The sequence below is a fragment of the Acomys minous genome, assembly GCF_964271855.1.
Source record: "Acomys minous genome assembly, chromosome: 7".
Taxonomy (NCBI): Eukaryota; Metazoa; Chordata; class Mammalia; order Rodentia; family Muridae; genus Acomys; species Acomys minous.
Window position 1 is genome coordinate 81,961,713 of NC_140488.1, and position 23,489 is coordinate 81,985,201.

Below are 23,489 nucleotides of genomic sequence, written 5' to 3' on the forward strand. Positions count from 1 at the left end.
AAAGTCTTGTTGAGTTTGGGGTTATAATTTTGTTTCCTTAAGAGAGAGGAAGTTCAACTCTTATGAATGGGTTACAATCCTACAAAAAGCGTTAGGGTGTGTTTCAATGGCTTCCTTGAGTTAAACTGAAAATTAATCAAGTGAATGCTGTGATAAGAGTTGGTGAAGTTGGTTATGGTGACATATACCTGTGATCCCAGCACCTGGAAAGTGAAGGAGGGAGCATCAGGCCTTCAAAGCCATTCTCAACTACAGACTAAGTTCGAGGTCAGCCTGGCTTACATGAAGCCCTTTCTAACAAAAAATGAAAAACAAGACAAAATGAAACAAAACAAAACCTCAAAGCTATTCTGCAGGCTTCTTTTATGGTTTTATAAGCAAAGTCATTTTATGGCAAGGACTATGGAAGCCTTACTACATGCTTTTAGCTGGCTTAACTATGAATAAGGGTGCTAATAGCTCTCCGCATAGTACATCAGCTTGCACACTTAGGAAGCTTGTAAGCATCCCAAAGTGAATCAAAAATGTTTTACCTCTTAGATTAGCATATGAAGTATTAGGCATCATTATGGCATTTTGCTTTTTTGAGATCAGCTTTTAATATGTAGTCCCAGCTGGCCTTGAACTTAGGGCAATTCTCCTGTCTCTGCCCCCTGAATGCTGGGATTGTATGCATGGTACCACCAGGAAGATTACTTGATACCAGGAGTTCAAATTCAGCCTGGGCCATACAGTTGAGACTTCCTTTCATGCAAAACTAAACAATAAAACCAAGAAAGGGCTTGAAGGTGTAGCTCTGTTGCAGAGCACTTACCTAGTATAAGGTCAGTGATAAGGAAAGATAGTTACAGGGGGAAGCAAAGCAACTCAGTGACAGCACAAGCTTGATTTGGGAAAAGACTTGAGGAGGGAGGACCTCTATTGTAAGGAAGAAGAGCCCATGATCTTGCAGGCTGGCCTGGGATAGTTATAGGGCAGAAAAGTGAAAGGGGGAAGGGAACGGCAATTTTTCAAGTTTTTGACCCATGAATGTATTGGTAGGTTAGCTGAGGAAAGAAGGTCAGTGGTGGGTCAGGCACTACTAGGGGTCAGTCAGGTAAGGCAAGGAGGACAAGAATCTAGAACAACAAATTATTGGAGTTTAGAGAATTGTCATGGTTTAACGAAATGGAGGCACTTTACAGAATGGCATGACCGTGCTTAACATCAAGCATGCCTGAGGCCCTGGATTTTATGCCCTGTACTGCAAAATAAAAAGTAGAAAAAAATCAATATGAAATAACAACATAAAGTATCAATAAAAATTGATATTAATAAAGCATAGAAATATGAAATTTAACTATTCTAGAACTTGAGAACTCTGCAGTCATGTTGATATATATATATATATATATATATATATATATATATATATATATATTTGTGATGTTAAGCATCTTCAATTAATGGTCCAAACCAGAACATATTGGAGTATGAAAATAGGTGCTTTTAATGGGCATTTCAGGACAACAGGCTAGACACAAGGCCATCTGGGCAATATGGAACATGATCATCCTTAATAAAAGTAAGACTTCCCTGGATATATAGTTACATTATCAGATTGGTATAATGGCATGAGATACATGGATGCAAATTACTTCTCCTATACAATCTCTTTCAGTTCGATACACCATAACCATGTCTCATTTTTACATCTTGGGCTAAGTGAGGGAAAAGAAAATAGTAAGTATAAAACTTACCATCTCCAGTACCTTTCCTTGGTTTCAATATACATTTAGAAATTTGACAGAAGGATTTGCTTTGTTCTAGCCTTCTGAACCTTGATCAGGTTAAAAAATAAGTTATAACTCTTAGGGAAGAAGGGTCTGATGGGAGAAAAAAGACTGGACAGGTCTTTACTGAAACGCCAATGAAAATATTAACTAAGGGAATTAGCACGCAAAAGATGGTAGGTTCAGTAGCGTCATATCCCAAGCAAACTAATGTACAGTGCATTTATATTCTCGTGCAAGCAGATGAGATTCAATGGTATGCACAGAATTTGAATGTTTCCTATGCCTCATTTGGAGCCTGGCTACAAGCTCTAGCTTAGCCCCTTTAGGCTGGAATGATTTGGGGAATGGTGGGGGAGAGTAACAGGACAATAATTTACATATGTTTTCATTTTACATTTTTTTTTCATCTTTGTAAGCTTGAGGTGGGTGTCATACCTTTGTGAGAAGCCTGGCTGGAATGTGATTGATTCACGGTGGCAGCTGATGTGCTCTGAGAAGACACTGCTACAGATGGACAGTTTTCAGTAATCAGGTAAGTGGGCAAGCTGGCCTTTGTTCCCTGTGTAATCTCAAGTGCTCTCTGATCTGCAGCATGGCACATGAAAAGCAGCACATCTGAATTGACAAAGAGATCTTTATTTCTCTCCCACAATGAGCAGAGAAAAGGGAGAAAGAGAATTGGGAGTGTGAATTTGTTTCTTTGCGAGTGTGCACTATCAGTTTGAGCAAAGGAAATGCTAATGGAACTTATGTTCCTGCCTGGAGACTGCATTTCCTGACTGCTGTATTATGTTTTGTGCTGGGTCCAGAAGCCCAACCTCCCACTCAGTGGGCCTGGATGGAAAAGCAAAACGAACAGCTGCTTGGGAGAGCGGAATCCATCTTCACTCTAGCTCTATTCCTGGCTAAAAGGAATATTGCTCCTAGCAGGGTAGGGCCAGAATGTTCCTGTTTTGAAAATCTACATATATAGACAGTTGAGGCTGGAATAAAATAGTTAGTATGGCAAACATTTGAATTTGTTGAAAGTAGGTTGTTGTCTGAATATTGCCTTTGGATAAATTATTTTAGGCTAGATTTTATTTATTTTCTCGACCTAAATCTTGTGTTCTGTATAGAGATAATCCTGCTGAAGTCAACATCTATGTCTTGGAAGCATTCCAATGCAGGCTGTGGGCTGGGTCACAGTGGAACTATCACTGTTGTATGCTGGCTTGGTAACTGACCATTCAAAACACTGAATTCTTGCTTCGCTGGGGATGGGTTGTTTTTATTTTCTTTTTAAAGACAGGATCTCATTATGTTGCCCAGACTGATTGTTCTGAACTGAGCTCAAGTGATCCTCCTGCCTCACTTTCCAGAGTGTTGTGATTAGAGCTATACACTACGATCCCTGTCTTATTGCAGTATTTTGAAGTTTATTACGTATGGCTCTGTACGAAGATTCTTATGCTGGTATACTAGAGGCCAATTTTACTACCACTTTGAAATTAATTTCTAAAGAAAATAAGCACACAAAGTTTTGACCGCCTCACCAACACTTTGAATAGAGTCCCATGTTGCTCAGGGTGGTAACTCCTGAGCCCAAATGCATCTCCTTTAGTCTCCTTCGTGCTGTCACTACTGCTGTGCACCACTGTACTCAGTGAGCAGGACTTTCCACTAACCTTCCAGTCTTTAAAAAAAAAATATATATATATATGTGTGTGTGTATGTGCATGCCCACAGCATGCAGTTGTGCTTGCTGTGAATATGGGGGTGCGTATGACATGGCATGCAGGGTACTTTGTGAAGTTAGTTCTCTCCGTGCGCCTTTATGTGGTTTCTGGGGATCGAACTGAAGTAGTCAGGTTTGTATGTCAAAGTGCCTTGCCCTGCTGAACTGACCCTCTAGCCTGCCGTTCTTATGTTGGTTGAATGATGTTTTACAATAGATGTTTCCAAGACGCTAGGATATAGAGTACTCGAGTCAGACCTCTGAGAAACTTACAGAGGAGGGAAGCCACGGGTCAGAGTGGTCATCTCTGAACTAGTATTTCTTGTCCAAGTATTTGACGGGGGAAACATTGAATGTGTTGTTTGAATAATGTATTTTCTAGGCTCTGGACATGTCATGGGAGTTTCAGAGCATTCTGTCCCATACGGGTTGTCAGATGAGTGTCTCTCCTTCATTCAGCCCTTGGTAGTATTTTGGAACTCTGAGCAGGGAACAGCAACAGTTTATGAGCAACACGGGGAGACTTAAAGCCATTTGTCCTTCAGCAATGATTCTCTCTGTGTCTCTGAGTCTGTGTCTGTCTCTGTCTCTCTCTCTGTCTCTTCCTCCCTCCCTCTCTCTCTCTCATGTGTTTGTGTGTGTGTGTGTGTATGTGTGTGTGTGTGTGTATGTGTGTGTGTGTGTGTGTGTGTGTGTGTGTGTGTGTGTGTGATGTGCACATGCTACAGTTCACATGTGAAGTTTAAAGGAAAACTTAGTGGAGTGGGTCCTGTCCTTCCACCATTGATTCTGGGGATCAAACTGAGGTGGCCAGACTCTCAGCAAGCACTTTCCAGCTAAACTGCCCTTTTTTTTTTTTTTTTGCCAACTCTCTTTTACTTAGCACAATGCTAGTAAAAATCTCACTGGCTATTCAGACTGGCAGATTCCTAGCAGATGGTTCTTATCTTTGACGTTATGTGTGAGGAGGGGTCAGAGTAAAACGCGGTGGAGTTTAACTCAGTTCCTGGGTCTTCCACTTCCTCTGCCTTCTTTGGAAATCATTTCCTGGTGTTCTAATTCTGTATCTTGCCAAGTAGCAAAACACTAGGGAAAGCCCCGGAAGTAGCTTGTGGTTAAGTTTCAAGTTTTTTGGCTCTTATCCAAACACTCATGAGCTTCATTTGTGTTCACATATAAGAAAAGCCAACCCAGATCTCCTAATAATGCTTTATTTAGTGCTTAAACTTTAATTGCAGGGTATAAATGATACCATTAGGAACCGATATCAATACTAATGCCACCTATATTATTATTTACTCGGCTGAAAACTAAGCTTGTTGAAATATATTTATTAACGCTGCACCCTAGAACTACACATTTACAGCTTAATTCTGTGGCTGCTCACGAATTCTCAGCGTACTGCAGTGTCGAGGAGGCTTCTTAGCTTGAGTTAAGTTCATTATTAAATTCGAGTGATGTGTTAGGGCCTTTTCTTTTTTTCAGGTCACAAAAACAAGCTGTTTTAGTCAAAGGATGAAACACTCTTTGTGAAAAGCTGGCCCTTTAAACCAACAAACAGTTAAATTTGGCATCTATGATGTATAAACTTTGCTCCTTAGCATTAAAATGTACTTTATTCATTCTGTAGATTTCTCTTTCAACCATGGCTATTGTTTGTTACTAACAGCTAGCTTTTGTGAAGTTAATAAATGTGCATAATAAGGACATAAAGGTATGGAGAAGTAATACTGTAATCCTTTTGTTTGGATAATCAGTCTAATGTATGCAAATTAAACCTTATTAGTACTAGGGTTTTGTGTCTGCTTATCAAAATGTGCCATTTTCATGAAAATTGGAAGTCCATTATATAAAGTTATTATTAACAATCATTTAGGAATTATATACGGTATGCAAATTAAAGTTGATTACAACTAATTAAGGGCTTTCTTTGTTATTTGACCTTGTCTGCTTTTTATGTAAATATGTTTCTTTTGGTCTGGCATATTTTTAGACTCAGAAAAGTATATTAAGACAAGTTACATTATGTATTTTTTAATATATCTTTGTGTTGCCATTGTCTGTGCCCCTCATTTTACAGAGGCACATATGATATGTTACAGCCATGTAGCTCACTGTGTGGAGATAGTTTTCTAGGTGAGTAGAATCTCAGAACCAGAAAACAATCAAATCTCCAAGTCTCTTCAGTAAGATTAATGGAAAATGATCACAAACCCAGTATAACATATAAACAGTCTTCATGCCACAGTACCCTTTGTTCCACCATTTATTGACTTTAGTCAGCCTTGGGTTGTGGAGTTCTGAGAAACACATGATCATCACTCACTTTCAAGATAATCTTGCAAACCTGATTGTTTGTTCTCTACGAAGGGGCTCAACTGAAGAGTAGTGACTTCATCACGAAAAGTGTAACAAGGCAGTACCAGTGGCTTTAGAAAGACGTATGTGTTCCCTATAAAATGGAAAGTTTCTCAGTAGGTGAAGAGGAAACACTGAGTGAGAGTAAAAAGTGTTTTCTTTACATTTATTGTGTGTGTGTGTGTGTGTGTGTGTGTGTGTGTGTGTGTGTGTGTGTGTGTGGCTTGCATGTAGAGACTGGAGGACTACTGGGGGCACAGCACTTCTCTCCTTCTATCTAACATGTGGCTTTCAGAGACTGAACCGAGGTCATCGCACTTGTTGGTTAGTGCCTTTACCTGCTGAGCCATCCTGCTGGCTCTAGATTGAGACTTCATTTCTTTTTTTTTAGGTCAATTCATTTTATTTTGTGTGTATGAATGTTTCGCCTGTTTGTATGTGCACCATGTGTGCACCTGGTGTATTTGGCAGTTAGAAGAGGGTGTCAGATCCCCTGCAACTGGAGTTAGAGATGGCTGTGAGGTGCTATGTGGGTGCTGGGAACTGAATCCCAGTTCTCTGCAACAAGTGCTCTTAACCACTGAGCCATCTCTCCAGCCCCTCCCACCCCCCAGGGAGCCTTTTAAACATAGAGGTTATAGCTTTTGTTTAGTGCAATTCTTATATTTATTTTTGGTCAACAATGAGACTCAATTCTGTGGTTTAAGGAAAGGATCCTGAGGTTCTTGGAATAGGAGACCTGTTAACCTATAGTTTTAAAGTGCCTTAAAGTGTGTGGGCAGGAAAAAGAATGGGGAGATAAAGGGCCTGGGAAAGATGTTGGGCACGCTTGGGATTGTTGCTCAGTAGTAGAGTGTTTGGGTAGCAATGCGTGAGGCTTTGAGTCAGATCCTCAACACCATAGAAATTGGAATAGTGGCCTAAATTAGCATTTAGTAAACAAAGGCAGGAGGATCAGAAGTTGAAGGTTCTTATTACCTACACAGTGAGTTCAAAGCCAGCTGGGGGGTACCTGAGATTTGGTCTCAAAATCAAATATGAAATAAAACAAAACAAAATGTCAGCAGTTTTTCAGGGGGAAAATAGGGAGTATTCTATATGTTTTAAAAGACAAGTAGATCCAGGCAGTGGTGGCACACACCTTTAATCCTAGCACTTGGGAAGCAGAAGCAGGCAGATCTCTGTATTTGAGGTCAGCCTGATCCACAGAGCGAGTTCTAGGTTAGCCAGGGATACCCTGTCTTGAACTACCCCTGTCCCCTGAAAAAAAAAAGGCAAATAGAAGGGAGAAAATGGTTCAGCAGGTAAGGGTATTGACACCAAAGCTGACAAGCAAATTCAATTCCTGTAACCTCCATGGAGGAAGGAGAGAGCCTCTGATTTCCTCTGATTTCCATGGAGCATACCTATCTGGCCTACATACACATATATACACAAGATAACGTTAAAAGGGGAAAAAAGGCAAATGAAGAACTAAGAATTGTACTACCACCCATTTTATCTAAATTTTGATCATTTATTTATTATTTTTACTTTGAAAAATGATAATTTAAGCTTTAAAAATGCCATTTGAATTCTCATTTCATTTCCCATGCCAACGCAATTAACCACAATGATCTTACAGTTCCCTGCACCTGGTCCTCAAAAACATAATGGTCTGATTGGCCTTAGCTTTCAGGGCAGTGACCCAAAGCATTGCTATGTGTCACTAGATGTTTCCAGGGTGAACATACTTGCAACTGCCACTTTATGCTCGTTCTTGGCCTCACAAACTGCTTCCCAAAGCCCTATTCTGCTAACTCCATGTTTGAGACTCAGTGTTTGCAGAGTATCCACTGTTAACAAGTATCTCTGGCTATGTTTCAGAAATGTCAAGACACAATGGTCTTTTCCCAAAATCTTACAGATGTGTTATGGCAAACTGAACCATGACAGTTAAGGAAAACTGTTGGTTGCGGCTTATTTCTGACCACACAAGGTATGTGGAAGCAGCTGCAGCTTTGATAAGGGCCGGCATTTAAATTCTTTTAAAGGAATTGAAAACAAAATGTAAAAAAACAACTTTACCTCCTACCCCCGGGTATGTGCCATGGACCATGTGTGGAGTTCAGAGGACAACTTTCAGGAATAAGTTCTGTTCTTCCACAAGTTATGTCTCCAGACTTGGTGGCAAATGCTCTTATCCACTTAGACATCTCAGCAGCCAGAAAAGCAACCTTTTAATCAAAGTATAATGTACCCAGGGTCAGAGAAGATGCTCAGCGATTAAGAATCCTTAATGGTGTTGGACAGGGCCTGGGTTCAATTCCAAGCACCCATATGGCAGCTTATAGCTATCTGTAGCCTCAGTTCCAGGGAATATGACATCTCATGTGACCTCTGAGGGTACCAGGCACACACACTGTACACTCACATACAAGTAGACAAAACACTAATATACATAAAATAAATAAATCTAAAAAAATTTAAAGTGTTACATAAAGACAGAAAAGTATACATATGTTAATGTACAGCTTGTTAAGTTTTCTCAAGCCCACCACTCTGATGTAACTAGGACTCAGATCAAGAGGTGATACATTAAGTCTGGTGTGGAGGCACAGGTCCTTATGTCAGCACTCAAGGCACAAGCAGGCAGAGGCAGATCTCTGTGAATTCAAGTCCAGCTTGATGTACACAGTGAGTTCCAAGACAGCCAGACCCTGTCTCAAAAAAAAAAAAAAAAAAAAAAAAGAAAAAAAAAAAGAAAAAAAAAGACAAAGAAAAAGAAAAAAGAATGAGAGAAGAAACGATACATCAATAACGCTACAATAGTCCCTATCTGTTTTGTAAGTTAGATGATAGGATAACAAGTCCTTTTCTAGTATCTGTTAGGGAAAAAACTGTTATTTGCACCACGCTAAGAAAGCCAAAATCTCCACATGACACCTCTCTCTCTCTCTCTCTCTCTCTCTCTCTCTCTCTCTCTCTCTCTCTCACACACACACACACACACACACACACACATTTGTTTGTTTGTTGTTTTTGAGACAGAGTTTCTCTGTGTAGCCCTGGCTGTCCTGGAATTCCTTCTGTAAACCAGAATGGCCTCAAACTCACAGATCTACCTGCCTCTGCCTTCCCTGGGATTAAAGGTGTGCGCCACCACCACCCATCATGTGTCTCTCTTATAAAGGAAGGCTTTATGCTTCAAATTTTTTTCTCTCTGCAAAGTGCAGGAAAATCAAGAAGAGGCTAAGTTCATACCGTTCTCCGAGGTCATTAGAATCCCTGCATGGAAGAGATGTTCTAGGCCACTGTAACCTCTAGAAAGGCTGCAGGTATGCCCACGGGTTACATAGGATGGTTAAAGCTTTCATATGGACCTTCCCAGTGTTTAGTTATCTCATTATTTCATTGCCCTTCCCACTTCCGATGGCCAGTGGCTTCCTCCCAGCACAGGACAGCCTTCATCACTTCCTGCCTTTGCTTCAGTTCCTTTGTTCAGTATAACATAGCAGTTTTTCCAGACTCTCAGTATAACATACCATAGCAGTTTTGCCAGACTCCATTGTAGGCACAGCGTTTTAAACGAACCTTTTTATTCCTTTCCCCAAATAAGCAAAACTTGTCCTTTTCAGGGCCAAAATGTGTTCAGCCAAAGTCCACAAACCATTTACGCAGTTCTCATGTTTTCGCAAGAACAAGGTATTCTAATAGTTCCAGACATTTCTTTGCCCTAAACAAGATGAGATTAGACACTGGAATTCCCAACTCCAAAGATCTTAATCCCCATTTGCATGACAGCTCAGTCGGTGCAAGTGGAAAAAGGATCTCATGATATTGGCCTCACAGATAATGCCGGCTGTAACTATATTGTACCACAATAAAGGGGCTGCCGTGGGTGTAGCTTTCCGCCTTCTGAGAAGATCCTTTGCTCCGTAGGAGTTACTGGGTGTGCCTGGAGAAGCTCCAAGAAGGTTAATAAGTGCCTGTGAAAGCAAGAGGGGGAAGATTGAAAGAGAACCCAGGAAATTCTCACAATGATACGCGGAAAAGGAGGCAAATGCCAAGTCCTTAGTCAAGCTTCAGAACGCTAAAGAGAAACATAAACACATGGGTACCACCCCTTCTGTCAGGTGACTGGATGTGTGATCAGGGTTTCCTTTCCCATGTGCTGACTGCCTCTGAGGCTGGGACTTGGAAACAGGGACACGGAATACTGCCTCCCGGTCCTCAGTAAATGCTGACAAATACTCTGTGATGACCACAGTTGACCTCTCGTACCCAACTAGTAAGAATAGGGTTCTCTTTAAAGGATTTATTACTTTATTGCTTTAGAAGATTTATTACTTTATAGCTCTCAAAATATCACAGTAGAATTATAGGCAACACAAGAGCCAAGCCATGTGAGTCGTTTAATTCAGGCAGGATTGAATGTGTAATTAAGATTAATTATAGCATAATGGAATTGTAGACATGCGATTATTGCATCACATTCCTTGCAGACCTGCATCTTGCATTCACATCATTTGGTTTTTGAGATTAAGAAGTATGCTGGCGGCAGAGGTGATGGAGCTGAGCTGACTTTTGTCACCAGGGTGTGCTAGAAGTTAATTTTGGCCAGTGGCTGTCTCAGGGGTGTTGAAATCCACCCAGGTATGATGTGGTTTAGAATACCCCGGCTTTATTTCATTTCCTTTGAGAAAAAGTTAGCCTTAAAATATCTCCATCAGAAGATGAAAGCGTTTATGTGTAGTATTAACAAGTTTAGAGAATCACATGACTGTCTAGAGTGTGTGTTATGGTAAAGGGAATTAATTTTTCAATCATAAAGCCAAAATAGGAGTTGGAGCCTTGGAGATGTTTCGAGTACTCTTTTGGATCAGAGAAGACAGGGTAGGCCTTCATCATTTTGACTCTTATCAGAGCAAAATAAAACCAAAGAAGAGCATTATATTGCAGATTGTATTATTTCTTTGAGAATTTATTTATTTGTATGTGTATGACTTTTTGTCTGACTGTGTGTCTGTGCACCACATGTGTGCCTGGTACCTGCAGAGGAGGCCAGAAGAGGGCTTTGCATCTCCTGGGGCTGAAGTTATTGACAGTTATGAGCTGCCTTGTGGGTGTTGGGAATTGAATTTGGTCCTATTGGAGAGCAGCCAGTGCCTTTCACTGCTGAGTCATCTCTCCAACTCCTAGTCTATTATTTAAATATTAAAACATAATGATAGTGTCACTATTTAAGCTTTTCTATGTATTAGACCTAAGAGAGCATTTTTAAATTATATTTTTGACAAGTTCATTATATATATATATATATATATATATATATATATATATCGTGTTGTGATCATATTCACCCTCCTTTCTCATTCTCTTTTCACTCCTGCCAGACCCTGTCCTTCTCAACTAGTCCCCTTCCTAGTTATGACTGATTTGAATTAGGCTTGCTTGCTTACAAGAGCATGATAAGGGGTTATTTTCTTGAACGCAAGCCACTTACCATTGGCTATACCAGTGAAAAACCATCCCCCAGTCAACTGTCAATAGCTCCCCAGGAAGGAGTGGGGCTTCATGAGTTCCTCCCTCATCATGATGAGCTGTTGAAGGGCCAGATCTTGCCCCAGATCTTGTCCAGTCAGTCTGTCTATGTATGTATATATGTATGTATGTATGTATGTATGTATGTATGTATGTATGTATCCATCAAGACAGAGTCTCTCAATGTGTAGCTCTAGATGATCTGGAAATCGAACTTCCAGAGATCCAGCTGCCACTGCCTCCCAACTGCTGGGATTAAAGGCTTACATTGTGCTCTTTTGTTTGTTTTTTTGAGACAGGCTTTCTCTGTGTAGTCCTGGCTGTCTTGGAACTGAAGACCAGGCTGGCTTCTAACACAGAGATCCCTCTCCCTCTCCCTTTCCAAGTTCTGGGATTAAAGGTGTGTGTTACAATGCCCAGCTGGGCTACAATGTGTTTAGCTTCAGTTTGCTTGGATGCTATTGTAACATTAACGGGAATATTCCTCAAAATTGAATAAATTACATATTTTTAATTAATATGTACTTTTTATTATAAAGGTTTTAAAAATACACATTCAAACTCTTTTAAAAATGATTCTTGAACTTGAGCATTATCTTATATTATTTTATTTTTATTATATGTTATTAAAGATCAATTAAATCTCCTGCTTATAGCTCTTAATCAAACTTAAGACCAAATTAAATAATTCGTAGGAAATATAGGGAAATGTATAACATTTAAATTCAAATAATCATTTAAGGCACAGGATGATGTTTTTTTTTCTTTCTGAAAGTACTCTTTAAATCTACTTACAATCTTTTTTGCCCACTAAATTACTTACAAACCATTCTACTCTGGCTGAAATGATCATAAATCTATCTGAAGACCTAAACACTGAAACAGGATAATACTTTCCATCAAGGCAGAACATTCATTAAGATGAACATATATCTGTATTAGCTACTTGAGGCAGCTGCTTGTTATATAGTCCTGGAGGCAGCTGCTGTTTTATAGCCCTGGGACGTGGAGCTGGCCTAGCATGCGGAAGGCACAGCACACCAACTGACCCACTTTCTCCAGCTAGGTCCCACCTCCCAAAGGTTCCACAACCTCCCGAAATAACAGCACCAACTGGAGACCAAGTGTTCAAACACATGGGCTTATGATGCCACATTGTCTTCTAAATATTCATATCTATGCCCATAGGCCAATTCTGTTGTCAGCTTTGGTCAGAGCAGCTTCCTTTCACAGTGGATGACAGTTACTGCAGAGACTCATAACTGGTCTAAGTGCTAAGAATACCTGGCTGCTGAATATATTAGAAATATTTACCTAATTTAAAATTATTATTATTCCTTTGAGTATTTCGTATGATGTGTATTGATGATGATAATATTCACTCCCATCCTCCAGTCATCTCAGACCCATAACCTTTTCCATACCCACCCAAGTTTGTGTCCAGTTTTTAAACCTATCAAGACCAATTTGTATTGCTCAAATATTCTTGGATGTGTGTGTCTAACTTACCAGAGGCTACAACCTTAAATCTGTCTCTCCCTCTCCTAGGACAGAAAAATGACTAACAGTTCTGTGGTGGGGCTTCACGCCTAACTCCTCTCTCCATGCTGGTATTTGGTCTAGCTTGGGTTTGTACAGGCTTTATGCATGCTGTCACAACTGCTGTACGTTCATATGTGTAGCTGTGCTGCTATGTCTAGAAGACACTGTTTCCTTGTAGTCAACCAGCACCTCTGGTTCTTAACATTACTTATGCTCCCTTTTCCATAGTGATCCCCAAGTCTTAGGAGGGGGTTAAGAGTCTATATATTCATTTTAGGGCTGAGCATTCTGCAGTCTCTTACTCTCTGTACCATACTCAGATGTGGGTCTTTGTGTTAATAATCATCTACTTCAAAGTTTCTCAGGTGAAGCTTGAGAGATGCACTAGTCTATGGACATAATGATAAGTTGTTAGGAGCAGGTTTAATTCTATGTCCATTTAGCAGAAAATATAGGAGATGGGGAAATAGAAGGACCCAGAGGGTCCTAGAAACCTACAAGAAGAACATTGTGATGGGTGGATCGGGGCCCAGGGGGTTCTGCTCAAACTATTGCACTAACCAAGGACAATACAGTAGTAAACAGTGAACCCCTACTCTGATGTAGCCAATGGACAGGGCATTCTCCAGTTATGTGGAGAGCAGGGACTGACTCTGACATGAACTCTGGTGCCCCATATTTGACCACCTCCCCTTGGTGGGGAGGCCTGGTGGCACTCAGAGAAAGAATAATCAAGCTACCAAGATGAGACTTGATAGCCTATGACCATATAGTGGGGGAGGAGGGCCCCCTCGGTCTTAGACCTAGGAGAGGGGAATAGGATGAAAGCAGGAGGGAGGGAGGAATGGGAGGATACAAGTGATGGGATAACAATTGAGTTGTAATCGGAATAAATTAATAAAATTAAATTTAAAAAAATGATGTTTTCATTCAAAACCACAACATCATCACCAAAATTTAGAAAATCAAAAATCAAAATATTTTTAAAAATTAATTATACTACTGTCATTATAATTGTAGTACTGGGAAAGAAGAGAGAGAAAAAAAGAAGATAACATATAATGCTGGGGATTGTCTGAACCCAAGGCCTCACCCATGTCAGGCAAATATTCTACCACTGAGTTATACTCCCAGCCACTAAAGCTTATTTATTTTGAACTGAAAACATAAAAAAATTGTAGTTGGTGATAGAGACCATGCAGTGTTTCTATACATGTTTTCATTGTGTGATGCTTAAATCAGCTTAAATATATTTATCTCTTCAAACATTTGTCATTTCTTCGTGAAAGTTTTCAAAATCCTTTCTCGTAGCTTTTTGAAATGTAAAGTATATTATTGTTATCTGCCATGCAATAACACACTAGAATTTATTTATATTCTCTATTTTATTTATATTCAAATTTATCTAACAAAAATCCCTTTTTATGGCTACTTTCAAAAAACGTGTGTTGATGTATTGATGTTTTCTCTGCATGTGCATCTGTGTACATGTGTGTGTAATGTCTTTGGAGGCTACAAGAGGATATCAGATCCCTGGGATTGGAGTGACAGATGATGGTTGAGTGTACATGTAACATTTATTCTCCTGAAGGAATTGTCATCTCAGAGGCGTACTGCTTCCATTTGCTAACGTAGGCCTAGTCCTGGAGGCTTCTAGCCTCTGTACAATCTAATCTAGGCCTAGAATGTTTTCAGCCTCTGAGATTTAGAGCTGAATATACTCACCCTTTCTAGCTCCTTCTGAAGTCTGGCTGATTGGTTCAACTTACCCTTTCTGGCTCAAACTCCTCTCCAAGCTCATTGATTCAAACTGTCTTTTAATTTTCTAAGTTCCTCACTGTTTTGCTTCATTTTCTGAAGACAGACTTGCTTTTAGCCCATCCTGATATTGAACTTTTTTCCTTTTTATTAATTTATCCATATTACATCTCAATGGTTATCCCCTCCCTTGTATCCTCCCATTCCTCCCTCCCTCCCATTTCCCCCTTATTCCCCTCCCCTATGACTGTGACTGAGGGGGATTTCCTCCCCCTGTATATGCTCATAGGGTATCAAGGCTCTTCTTGGTAGCCTGCTATCCTTCCTCTGAGTGCCACCAGGCCTCCTCCCTATCCAGGGGACGTGGTCAAATATAGGGCACCAGAGTTCATGTGAAAGTCAGACCCCACTCTCCACTCAACTGTGGAGAATGTCCTGTCCATTGACTAGATCTGGGTTGGGGTTTGAAGTTTACAGCATGTATAGTCCTTGGCTAGTGCCATAGTTTGAGCAGGACCCCTGGGCCCAGATCTGCCTGTCGTAATGTTCTTCTTGTAGGTCTCTAGGACCCTCTTGGATCCTTCTATTTCCCCATTTTTCCATGCTTCTCTCACCTAAAGTTCCAATAGGATGTCCTCCTCTCTGTCCCACTTTCCTGATAAGTGAAGACTTTCATGGGACATGCCCCTTGGGCTAGTGTCCAGATATAAGTGAGTATATACCATTTGAGTCTTTCTGCTTCTGGATTAATTCACTTATTATGATCATTTCTAGTTCAATCCATTTGTCCACAAATTTTGGAAATTCCTTTTTTTTAATAGCTGAGAAGCCAAATCTATTCAATGGAAAAAGGATAGCCTCTTCAACAAATGGTGCTGGTCCAACTGGATATCTACATGTAGAAAAATGCAAGTAGACCCATATTTGTCACCATGTACAGAACTCAAGTCCAAGTGGATTAAAGACCTAAACATAAAACCAGAGACACTAAATCTGTTAGAAGAAAAAGTGGGGAAGAGTCTGGAACACATTGGCACAGGAGACAACTTCCTGAACAGAACACCAACAGCCCAGGCATTAATGTCAATAATTAATAAAAGGGACCTCATGAGGCTGAGAAGCTTCTGTAAGGCAGGAGACACTGTCAACAGAACAAAGTGACAGCTTACAGACTGGGAAAAGATCTTCACCAATCCTACATCTGACAAAGATCTAATATGCAAAATATATAAAGAACTCAAGAAACTAAACACCACCAAACCAAATAACCCAATTGAGAAATGGGGCTCAGAACTAAACAGAATTCTCAACAGAGGAATATCAAATGGCTGAGAAACACTTAAAGAAATGCTCAACGTCTTTAGTCATCAGAGAAATGCAAATCAAAATGACTCTGAGATTCCATCTTACACCCATCAGAATGGCTAAGATCAAAAACTCAAGTGACACCACATGCTAGCGAGGATATGAAGAAAGAGGAACATTCCTTCATTGCTGGTGGGAATGCAAACTTGTACAACCACTTTGGAAATCTATCTGGTGCTATCTCAGAAAACTGGGAATAGGGCTTCCTCCAGACCCAGCTATTCCACTCCTTGGAATATACCCAGAAGAAGCTCCAGCACACAACAGGGACATATGCTCTACCATTTTCATAGCGGCCTTATTCATAATAGCCAGAACATGGAAACAGCCTAAGTGTCCCTCAGTAGAAGAATGGATAAAGAAACTGATATTGAACTTAAACCTGTCTCTGTCTCATGAAGACTGAGGTTACAAGCATGGGCTACAATACTCTGGCTCCCCACCTATAGTGGTTTGAATGAAAATAGCCCCTATAGGCTCATGTATTTGAATGCTTTGTCCCCATTTGGTGGAACTGTTTGGAAAGGATTAAGAGATGTAGCCTTGTTGAAAGAGGTGTGTCACTGGGGGTGGGCTTTGAGGTTTCAAAAGTCTGTGCTATTCCCATTGTCTCTTTCTGCTTCCTGCTTGTATATCAAGATGTAATCTCTCAGCTACTGCTCCAGCACCCTGCCTGCCTGCTGCTGTCATTTTCCCACCATGATGGTCATGGAGTCTGACCCTCTGAATCTGCAAACCAGCCCTCCCTATCTCTTTTCTATAAGTTGCCTTGGTCATGGTGTCTTATCACAACAATAGAAAATTAACAATGATGTCTTTGCTCTTTTGATCTCTCCTTCTGAAAGCAGCTATCTTGAAGAATAGCTCACATTTCTTGTTTGTCTGCTTATTTCCTTAGTGATTAATTTTTAGTTCTTCCATTTCCTGTATTTCTTGGAAATGAAAAGCTAAGCCTAGAGGTTTGGTTAGATTTAGGTTTTATTATATTTGGCAAAGGCAGTTCATAGATGATTCGGTTTGTTTCTATTTTTTCATGTTAGAAGGATATAACATCTAAGTGTTCCATTGTAAGCAATTTGATAATGTGGTTAACTAAAGTCATGACCACCATATTTTCCATTGTGAAGAAATGCCTTTTCCTGAATGGGCTTCAAAAATAACTGTAATGTTATATTGTATGAATAAATATGAATAAGCAAATTATAGCTTATTCATGTACTCTTTCATTGGTAGAAATTCAATTTGTTTCTATTTCCCTTTGGAATTGAAGTACCTTACTGAGCAATTTTATGCTTAAATTTTAAATATTAATGCTTTTATTTCTGTGGAATAGATTTCTCATTGTGGAACATGAAGCATGCATATTTTTAATTTGACATTTTATTTGCATGACATTTAAACTTTTTACTTGATATTATAAAAATTTCCACCAAATTTATAACCTAGATCTGGAGAATTGGCTCAGTGATGAAAAGCTTTTAATTCTCAGCATCCACATGGGGGGCTCCAATGCCCTCTTCTGGCCTCTACAGAACCAGGCATACACGTGGTAACCAGACACACATGCAGGCAAAATATCTATATGCATTAAATACAAAAACTTATTTCTATCATTATTATATGAGACAACTTGTTTTTCCAAATTATCAGCCAATATCCTTAATAATTATCTTTAAATTCGAATCCCCAACTCTGATGAATAAAAACATTAATTTTACTTTGAATTTCTGTGGCTACTAATGAGACTGTGTGCAGTCTATTATACAATTTCTGACTGTATTCTTACTTGCTCTTTACTTATTTCCCTTCATATCTTCTTGTTTGTGACTTATTTTTGCCATACAAAATCAATATTTAAAAAGATAGCATCAAAGTATGCTTCGTGGTTCACACTGTATCCCTGATCAGCCTAAAGCAGGAGGAGAGCTACAAGTTTGAGGCCAGCCAGGGATACATAGTGAGTTTGAGGCAAGCCTAGGCCGTTCCTCAATTATCTTGTTCCACAAAATTTCCCTATGCTAAGATAATATGAAATTATCTTGATATTTTATTACTATATTTCTTCTTATATGATAGAAGATATAGGTCAAATTTTGCTTTTCCAATAACTAATAATATCACTTTCACAAATGCGGAATTTCTACTCATCTAGTGATGCTGTTTCCCCCACCTCTCTTCTCATTTGCTTGACTTAGGGTTCTCATTGGGTAGCTCAGGCCAGTCTCAAACTCCTGGACTTAAGTGATCACCTGCCTTGGCCTTCTGAGTCACTTGGAACATATATACATGTCATGCCTCTGGCTCTTGTAGTCAGTTACTAGGTATGTTTGGATCTGTTTCTGAACTCTTCTTTCTCTTCCATTACTTATTTCCATATTGGTAACAGCTTACCTTTGTTGAGTATTCTTAAAGTAATTAAAATTATTTTTAAAGTGTGTGTGTGTGTGTGTGTGTGTGTGTGTGTGTGTGTGTGTGTGTGTGTACAAGAGGCCAAAAGAGAGTGTCAGATCTCCTGGAGTTGGAGGTGCTGAGTGAGCTGTTAAATATAGGTGCTGGGAACTGAATTTGGGTTCTGTAGAAGGATAGGACACCCTTTTAACCACTGAGCAATCACCCTTTCCCTTTAAAGTCATTTTAGCAGGAGATAAATCTTCACTGTATTTACCCCTAAACATATATAAGTAATCAGTTTGTAGCCATTTATTCTTGCATATGCATTTCTTGTTGCAATAAATGCAGGCAAAACACTTTGTTGCAATGTGACCTCTTGCTCCCAAACAGGTTCTTTATCAAAGACCAAACCAACAGGGCCACCAAATCTTGGACATTCAGTCTCGAAAGTTGTGAGCTAACTGAATCTTCTTTCTTGGGTCTTTGTTTTGTTTTATTTTGATATAAGATCTCACCATGTTGTCAGGCTGGCCTTGAACTCAATCCTTCTGCCTCAGCCTTTTGAGCAATGGGATAATAAGTAGGTGTTTGCAAACCTAGCTAATAATGAAAATAGAATACATGCATATATAATAATGAAATCTATAAATAATAAATATAATATATGTACACACATTCATTTTTAATAAGATGAATGCATGTTATGACTGCATAAATGTGTATTGTATTTTTGTAAAGGACTGAAATGTTAATGATTAGCCATGTGATAATGATATATCAAAAGAGAGAACTTCTCACCCAAAATGTTTTACCCTCACTGATGATGTCCAAAACTCACAAGAATTTAAAGTCTGAGCTCAGAACACAAAATTAGAAGATTTAGGTGTCACTGCCATGCAGTTTTCATTTGAGTTGTAAAAGGTAAAGTGTTTTTCTGCTTGCTATGGGAATAAACGTGTGTTGGTGTGTTCCTGTAATATGTCAGTAATATATTCCCAGGTGTGCTTGAGAACCTGTCTAGATACTATTAATGTCTTAGTAAATCTACTTCCATCTGTCACACTATAATGTATCCTCTCTGCCTTGCCCTCAACATACAAATACTCATTTTAGAAATTCAAATTGGAGACTTTTTGCACAGGTCAAACACAATGGTCCACTCTGCTAGTGTGTCAGATGCCTCCTGTATTAGTAGGTGTGATGTGTGAATTGCCTTCTCAGTTCACATGACCTATTGCTCAGTGCTCAGGGGCTGGGATACAGGATAGTGCATGGATACAGGGCCTTCTTAGGAAGCCAAGATTTCTGTAAGCAGCCAGAGAGCAGGTTTATTCTCCAGGGCCATTGACCTTGGACAAAGCATTCAGGAACCTTATGCAGCAACTTAGCTTGGTGGGTGTACTGGTTATGGTCATCTGGGAAGAGGGAACATTACTTGAGAAAATGCCTCCATTAGATTGGCTTGTAGGCAAGTCTGTTAGGTATTTTCTTGGTTAATGATTGATGGAGAAGGGGCCCGAACCAATGTTGATTGTGCCACCTGTGGGCAGGTGATCTTGGGTAATATAAGAAAGCAGAATGAGCAAGCCATGGGGAGCAAGCCTAGTAAGCAGCATTCCTCTATGGCCTCTGCATCAACTTTGCCCTCCAGGTTTCTATCTTGACTTTCTTCAGTAATGAAGTGTGATCTAAGTGTTGTAAGATGTAAAAACTCCTTCCCTAGGTTTGTTTGTTTTTTGAGACAGGGAATCTCTGTGTATGTAGCCATGGCTGTCCTGAAACTCACTTGGTAGACCAGGCTGGCCTTGAATTCACAGAGATCCACCTGCCTATGCCTCCCTAGTGCTAGAATTATAGCTACCGTGCCTTTTCCTTTTTTTTTTTTTGAAAGATAACTTTTAATATAGTCTAGGTTGGCCTCAAATTTATTATGAAAGAGGCTGGCCTCAAATTTATTGTGAGCCTTGAACTTATCATCTTGCTTCCATCTTCCAAGTGTTGGGATTACAGCCTTGAGCATCATTCCTCTTCCTTTTCCAGTGAAGTTTCAAAAAAGTCTAAAAATAGAAGCATCAGCATAATATATATTTTTCTGCACCCATGCATTATCAACTCCTGTTTTTTTCTAATCCTCATTCACTCATTCATTGAATTTGAAAGTTTCCCTTTTTGGTATCCTGTACATTTTACGTTGGGGCAACTTCTAGTAAATTTAGAAAGGCCAACTTGTGAAAGGGCGGGTAGACGTGAGAACCTGTTCCTCTATCATGGATGTGCTTTGGGAAGGTTAGTTTTAGAAAAGTGTACATTGAGGGATTCCATTCCATGTCCTAATCCCAAACCAGCGTTTTTTATTAACCATCCAACTTTAAATTAGGTAGAGCAAAGCTTACCCAACAAGGAGAGTTGTAGTGAAAATGTGCTGGGCAGCAACCAGATCTTGGGGGCCAGTCATTAGCATTAGAATACGTACCACCAGTCCAACCCCCTAGAAGGCCCAAGGGCTGGGAAAATGGCCCAGGAGGTGAGAGCATTTGCTCTATATACACAAGGACTTGAATTCAAACCCCCAGCACCCAGAAGCAGCATGCCTGTAACCTAGCATTGTGGTGTGGTAACAGGTGAATCCCAAAGGTTGCTGGCCAGTGAGCCTAGCTGAATTGGTTCTGGCCTATCCATGCATGGATATGAACACAAACACCTGCACACTCACTTATATGCAGCCCCTTCTCCAGCTGCCCCCCCCCCCCCCGAGAAATGTCCAACCCTTTTCATCCCTGGCCTGTGAGATAAAGCATCAGGAGGAAGGCTGTCTGCAGTGCTCCAGGCTAGCTCTAGCTCAGTCTTAATCATCTAGTGTCTGATGGACATTGGATTTGCTTGGCTGGCTCTTACTCCTGCAGGGCCCACTATTCCCTGTTTCCGGTATGCCCGTGTTACTTCCTTCTTCCCTCCTATCCCTCCTCCTTCCCAGCCCCTTCTTTTTCCCATTCCTTTCTTCCTTGCTCCATCAGAGATTCTCAGGGAAACATCGTTTTCACATCAGATTGATTTTTATTTTCATCAACATCAAAGTACAGTGCAGTAAATAGTCAGCCTACACAGTTTGATGTTGCTCAGCTGCCAGACCTTCGAGCAGATTTCTAGGTCTCTGGTGGCATTCTGAGCCTATTGGCTTTACAGGTCTTCCAGGTCACTTGTTGGAGCACTAGAAAGGTCTAAGCTGCTGTGGTCTGCATCTGTCTCAGTACCAGTAGCCATTTTGTCCATCATGCGGCGGTAGTGACCGAATAGTACTTCTTCCTGGGCTGTTTCAGCCTTTTTTGTGGGAGTTGTAGTTTTCTCAACGGCCTTTCTTTTTGGGCACCGTGGTGGGGTTTTCTTGCCCTTCGTGGTAGCCTTTTGCACCTGCAAAAGACAACAGAGTAAAGTGACAATGGCATGCGAGTCTTCGAAAGGTGGAATACATGGAGGGCTATGGGGTGAGAAAGGGGTTAATGCCAGGCCAAGAGAGGGTTAGGAGTTCTAGGGAAGGGAAATCACTGGAGAAAGGCATAGCCTTAGCTTGGGCCTTCTTACCTTCCCACTGCCTTTGGAATTGGACAGACCAAGCGTCTTACCACCTGTCTTGCCAGCTGTTTTTGTTTTGGGCTGACTGCGGCGAGTATTGGCTTTTGGGGACGTGGCACTTGAAGTCGATGGTTCGGCGGCATCTGTGGTAGGATCTTGTGAGTTCTTGGTTACCTTCCCCATACTGAAGCCTAGGGTGATCTGGCCTAGACCTCAGAGGCACCTGCTTATGAACCCACCCAGAACAATGGAGGGCCACACCCCTGAGTCCTGATTGGTCAGCAAGACCTTCCTCGGCTACAAGTGGCTGCAGAGCTGCAATGACATCACAAAGCACAGCAGCAAGGGGTGGGGTGAGAGGGTCCAGGGGTTTGGGCGGGGGCACCTTGCTGACCTAATGGGAGCAGGCACTGGGATAGAGATTATGGTGTGGCTCAGAAACCGAAGGGATCATCCTTGGCAACTCTGCCCAGGGGAGAAGCTATGCAGGCAGGAGTGTCTGGATCCAGACAGGAGCCTTTTCTTGACCACCTCCAAGAGACTCATGCCACCCTTTTTTATTTTCCCATTTGCAGTTGTGATAGAACATGTGGCAGAGGGTTTGCTCCAGTGAACTCTTCCTGAAACATCATTCCAAGTCACTGGTTCATTCTGTCATGCCTCTTTCTTAGTTATTAACAGCTACATGTTGACATATTTTACCTTCCAAATTTAATTCCTAATCCTTCCAAACTTGATATTGAAGTATCAGTGCATATGTGAATCTCCCAGTAAATAAAGACCAAAGAATATTATTCATAAATGAGCATCTTCCTACCTGGTGAATTTGACATTTAAAACTGTTTTGTTAAAATGGTGTGGTGGCTCATTTCATGTTATCTTGACATAAGCTCAAATCATCTGAGAGGAACAATTCTCAATTAAGAGAACACTTCCATAAAAGTCGGTTGTACACAAGCCTGTAGTGCATTTTCCTAATTAGCTATTGATGGGAGGAGGCCCAACCAATTGTGGGTGTTGCAGTCCCTGGGCTGGTGGTCCTGGATTCTTTTTTTTGTTTGTTTGTTTGTTTTTTTGTTTTTTTCGAGACAGGGTCTCTCTGTGTTAGCCTTGGCTGTCCTGGACTCACTTTGTAGACCAGGCTGGCCTCGAACTCACAGCGATCCGCCCGCCTCTGCCTCCGGAGTGCTGGGATTAAAGGCATGCGCCACCACGCCCGGCTTGGTCCTGGATTCTTTAAGAAAGGAGACTGAGTCAGCCATTGGGAGCAAGTCAGTAAGCAGCACCCTTCCATGGCTTCTGCATCAGCTTCTGCCTCCAGGTTCCTGCTCTGGGTGAGTTCCTGCCCTCACTACTTTTGATGATGAACTGTTATTTGGAGCTGTGGGCAAAATAACCCCTTTACTCCCCAGTTGCTTTCATCATGGTGTTTTTCACAGCAATAGTAACTCTGAATAAGACACATGGTTTCCATTAATGAAGGAGCGGGA

The 23,489-nt window shown here is 40.7% G+C and overlaps 1 protein-coding gene across 1 annotated transcript; it reads right to left on the minus strand.

The window, feature by feature from the left end:
• Positions 1-21,476: 21,476 nt before the first annotated feature.
• LOC311601534 (uncharacterized protein) lies at positions 21,477-22,248 on the minus strand. The gene is made up of 2 exons (XM_084789031.1): positions 22,009-22,248; positions 21,477-21,837 (listed from the first exon to the last, which is right to left on the minus strand). The coding sequence occupies exons 1-2, from the start codon at positions 22,180-22,182 to the stop codon at positions 21,607-21,609; spliced, it is 405 nt and encodes a 134-aa protein (XP_084645157.1). The 5' UTR covers positions 22,183-22,248; the 3' UTR covers positions 21,477-21,606.
• Between the last annotated feature and the right edge of the window lie 1,241 nt (positions 22,249-23,489).

What these genes read in the sequence shown, in the direction of transcription:
- LOC311601534 (XM_084789031.1), bottom strand. Translation starts at nt 22,182, where the DNA reads ATGGGGAAGGTAACCAAGAACTCACAAGATCCTACCACAGATGCCGCC. An exon ending in ATTCCAAAGGCAGTGGGAAG is followed by an intron (nt 21,838 to 22,008) that starts GTAAGAAGGCCC and finishes TGTCTTTTGCAG; the next exon opens with GTGCAAAAGGCTACCACGAA.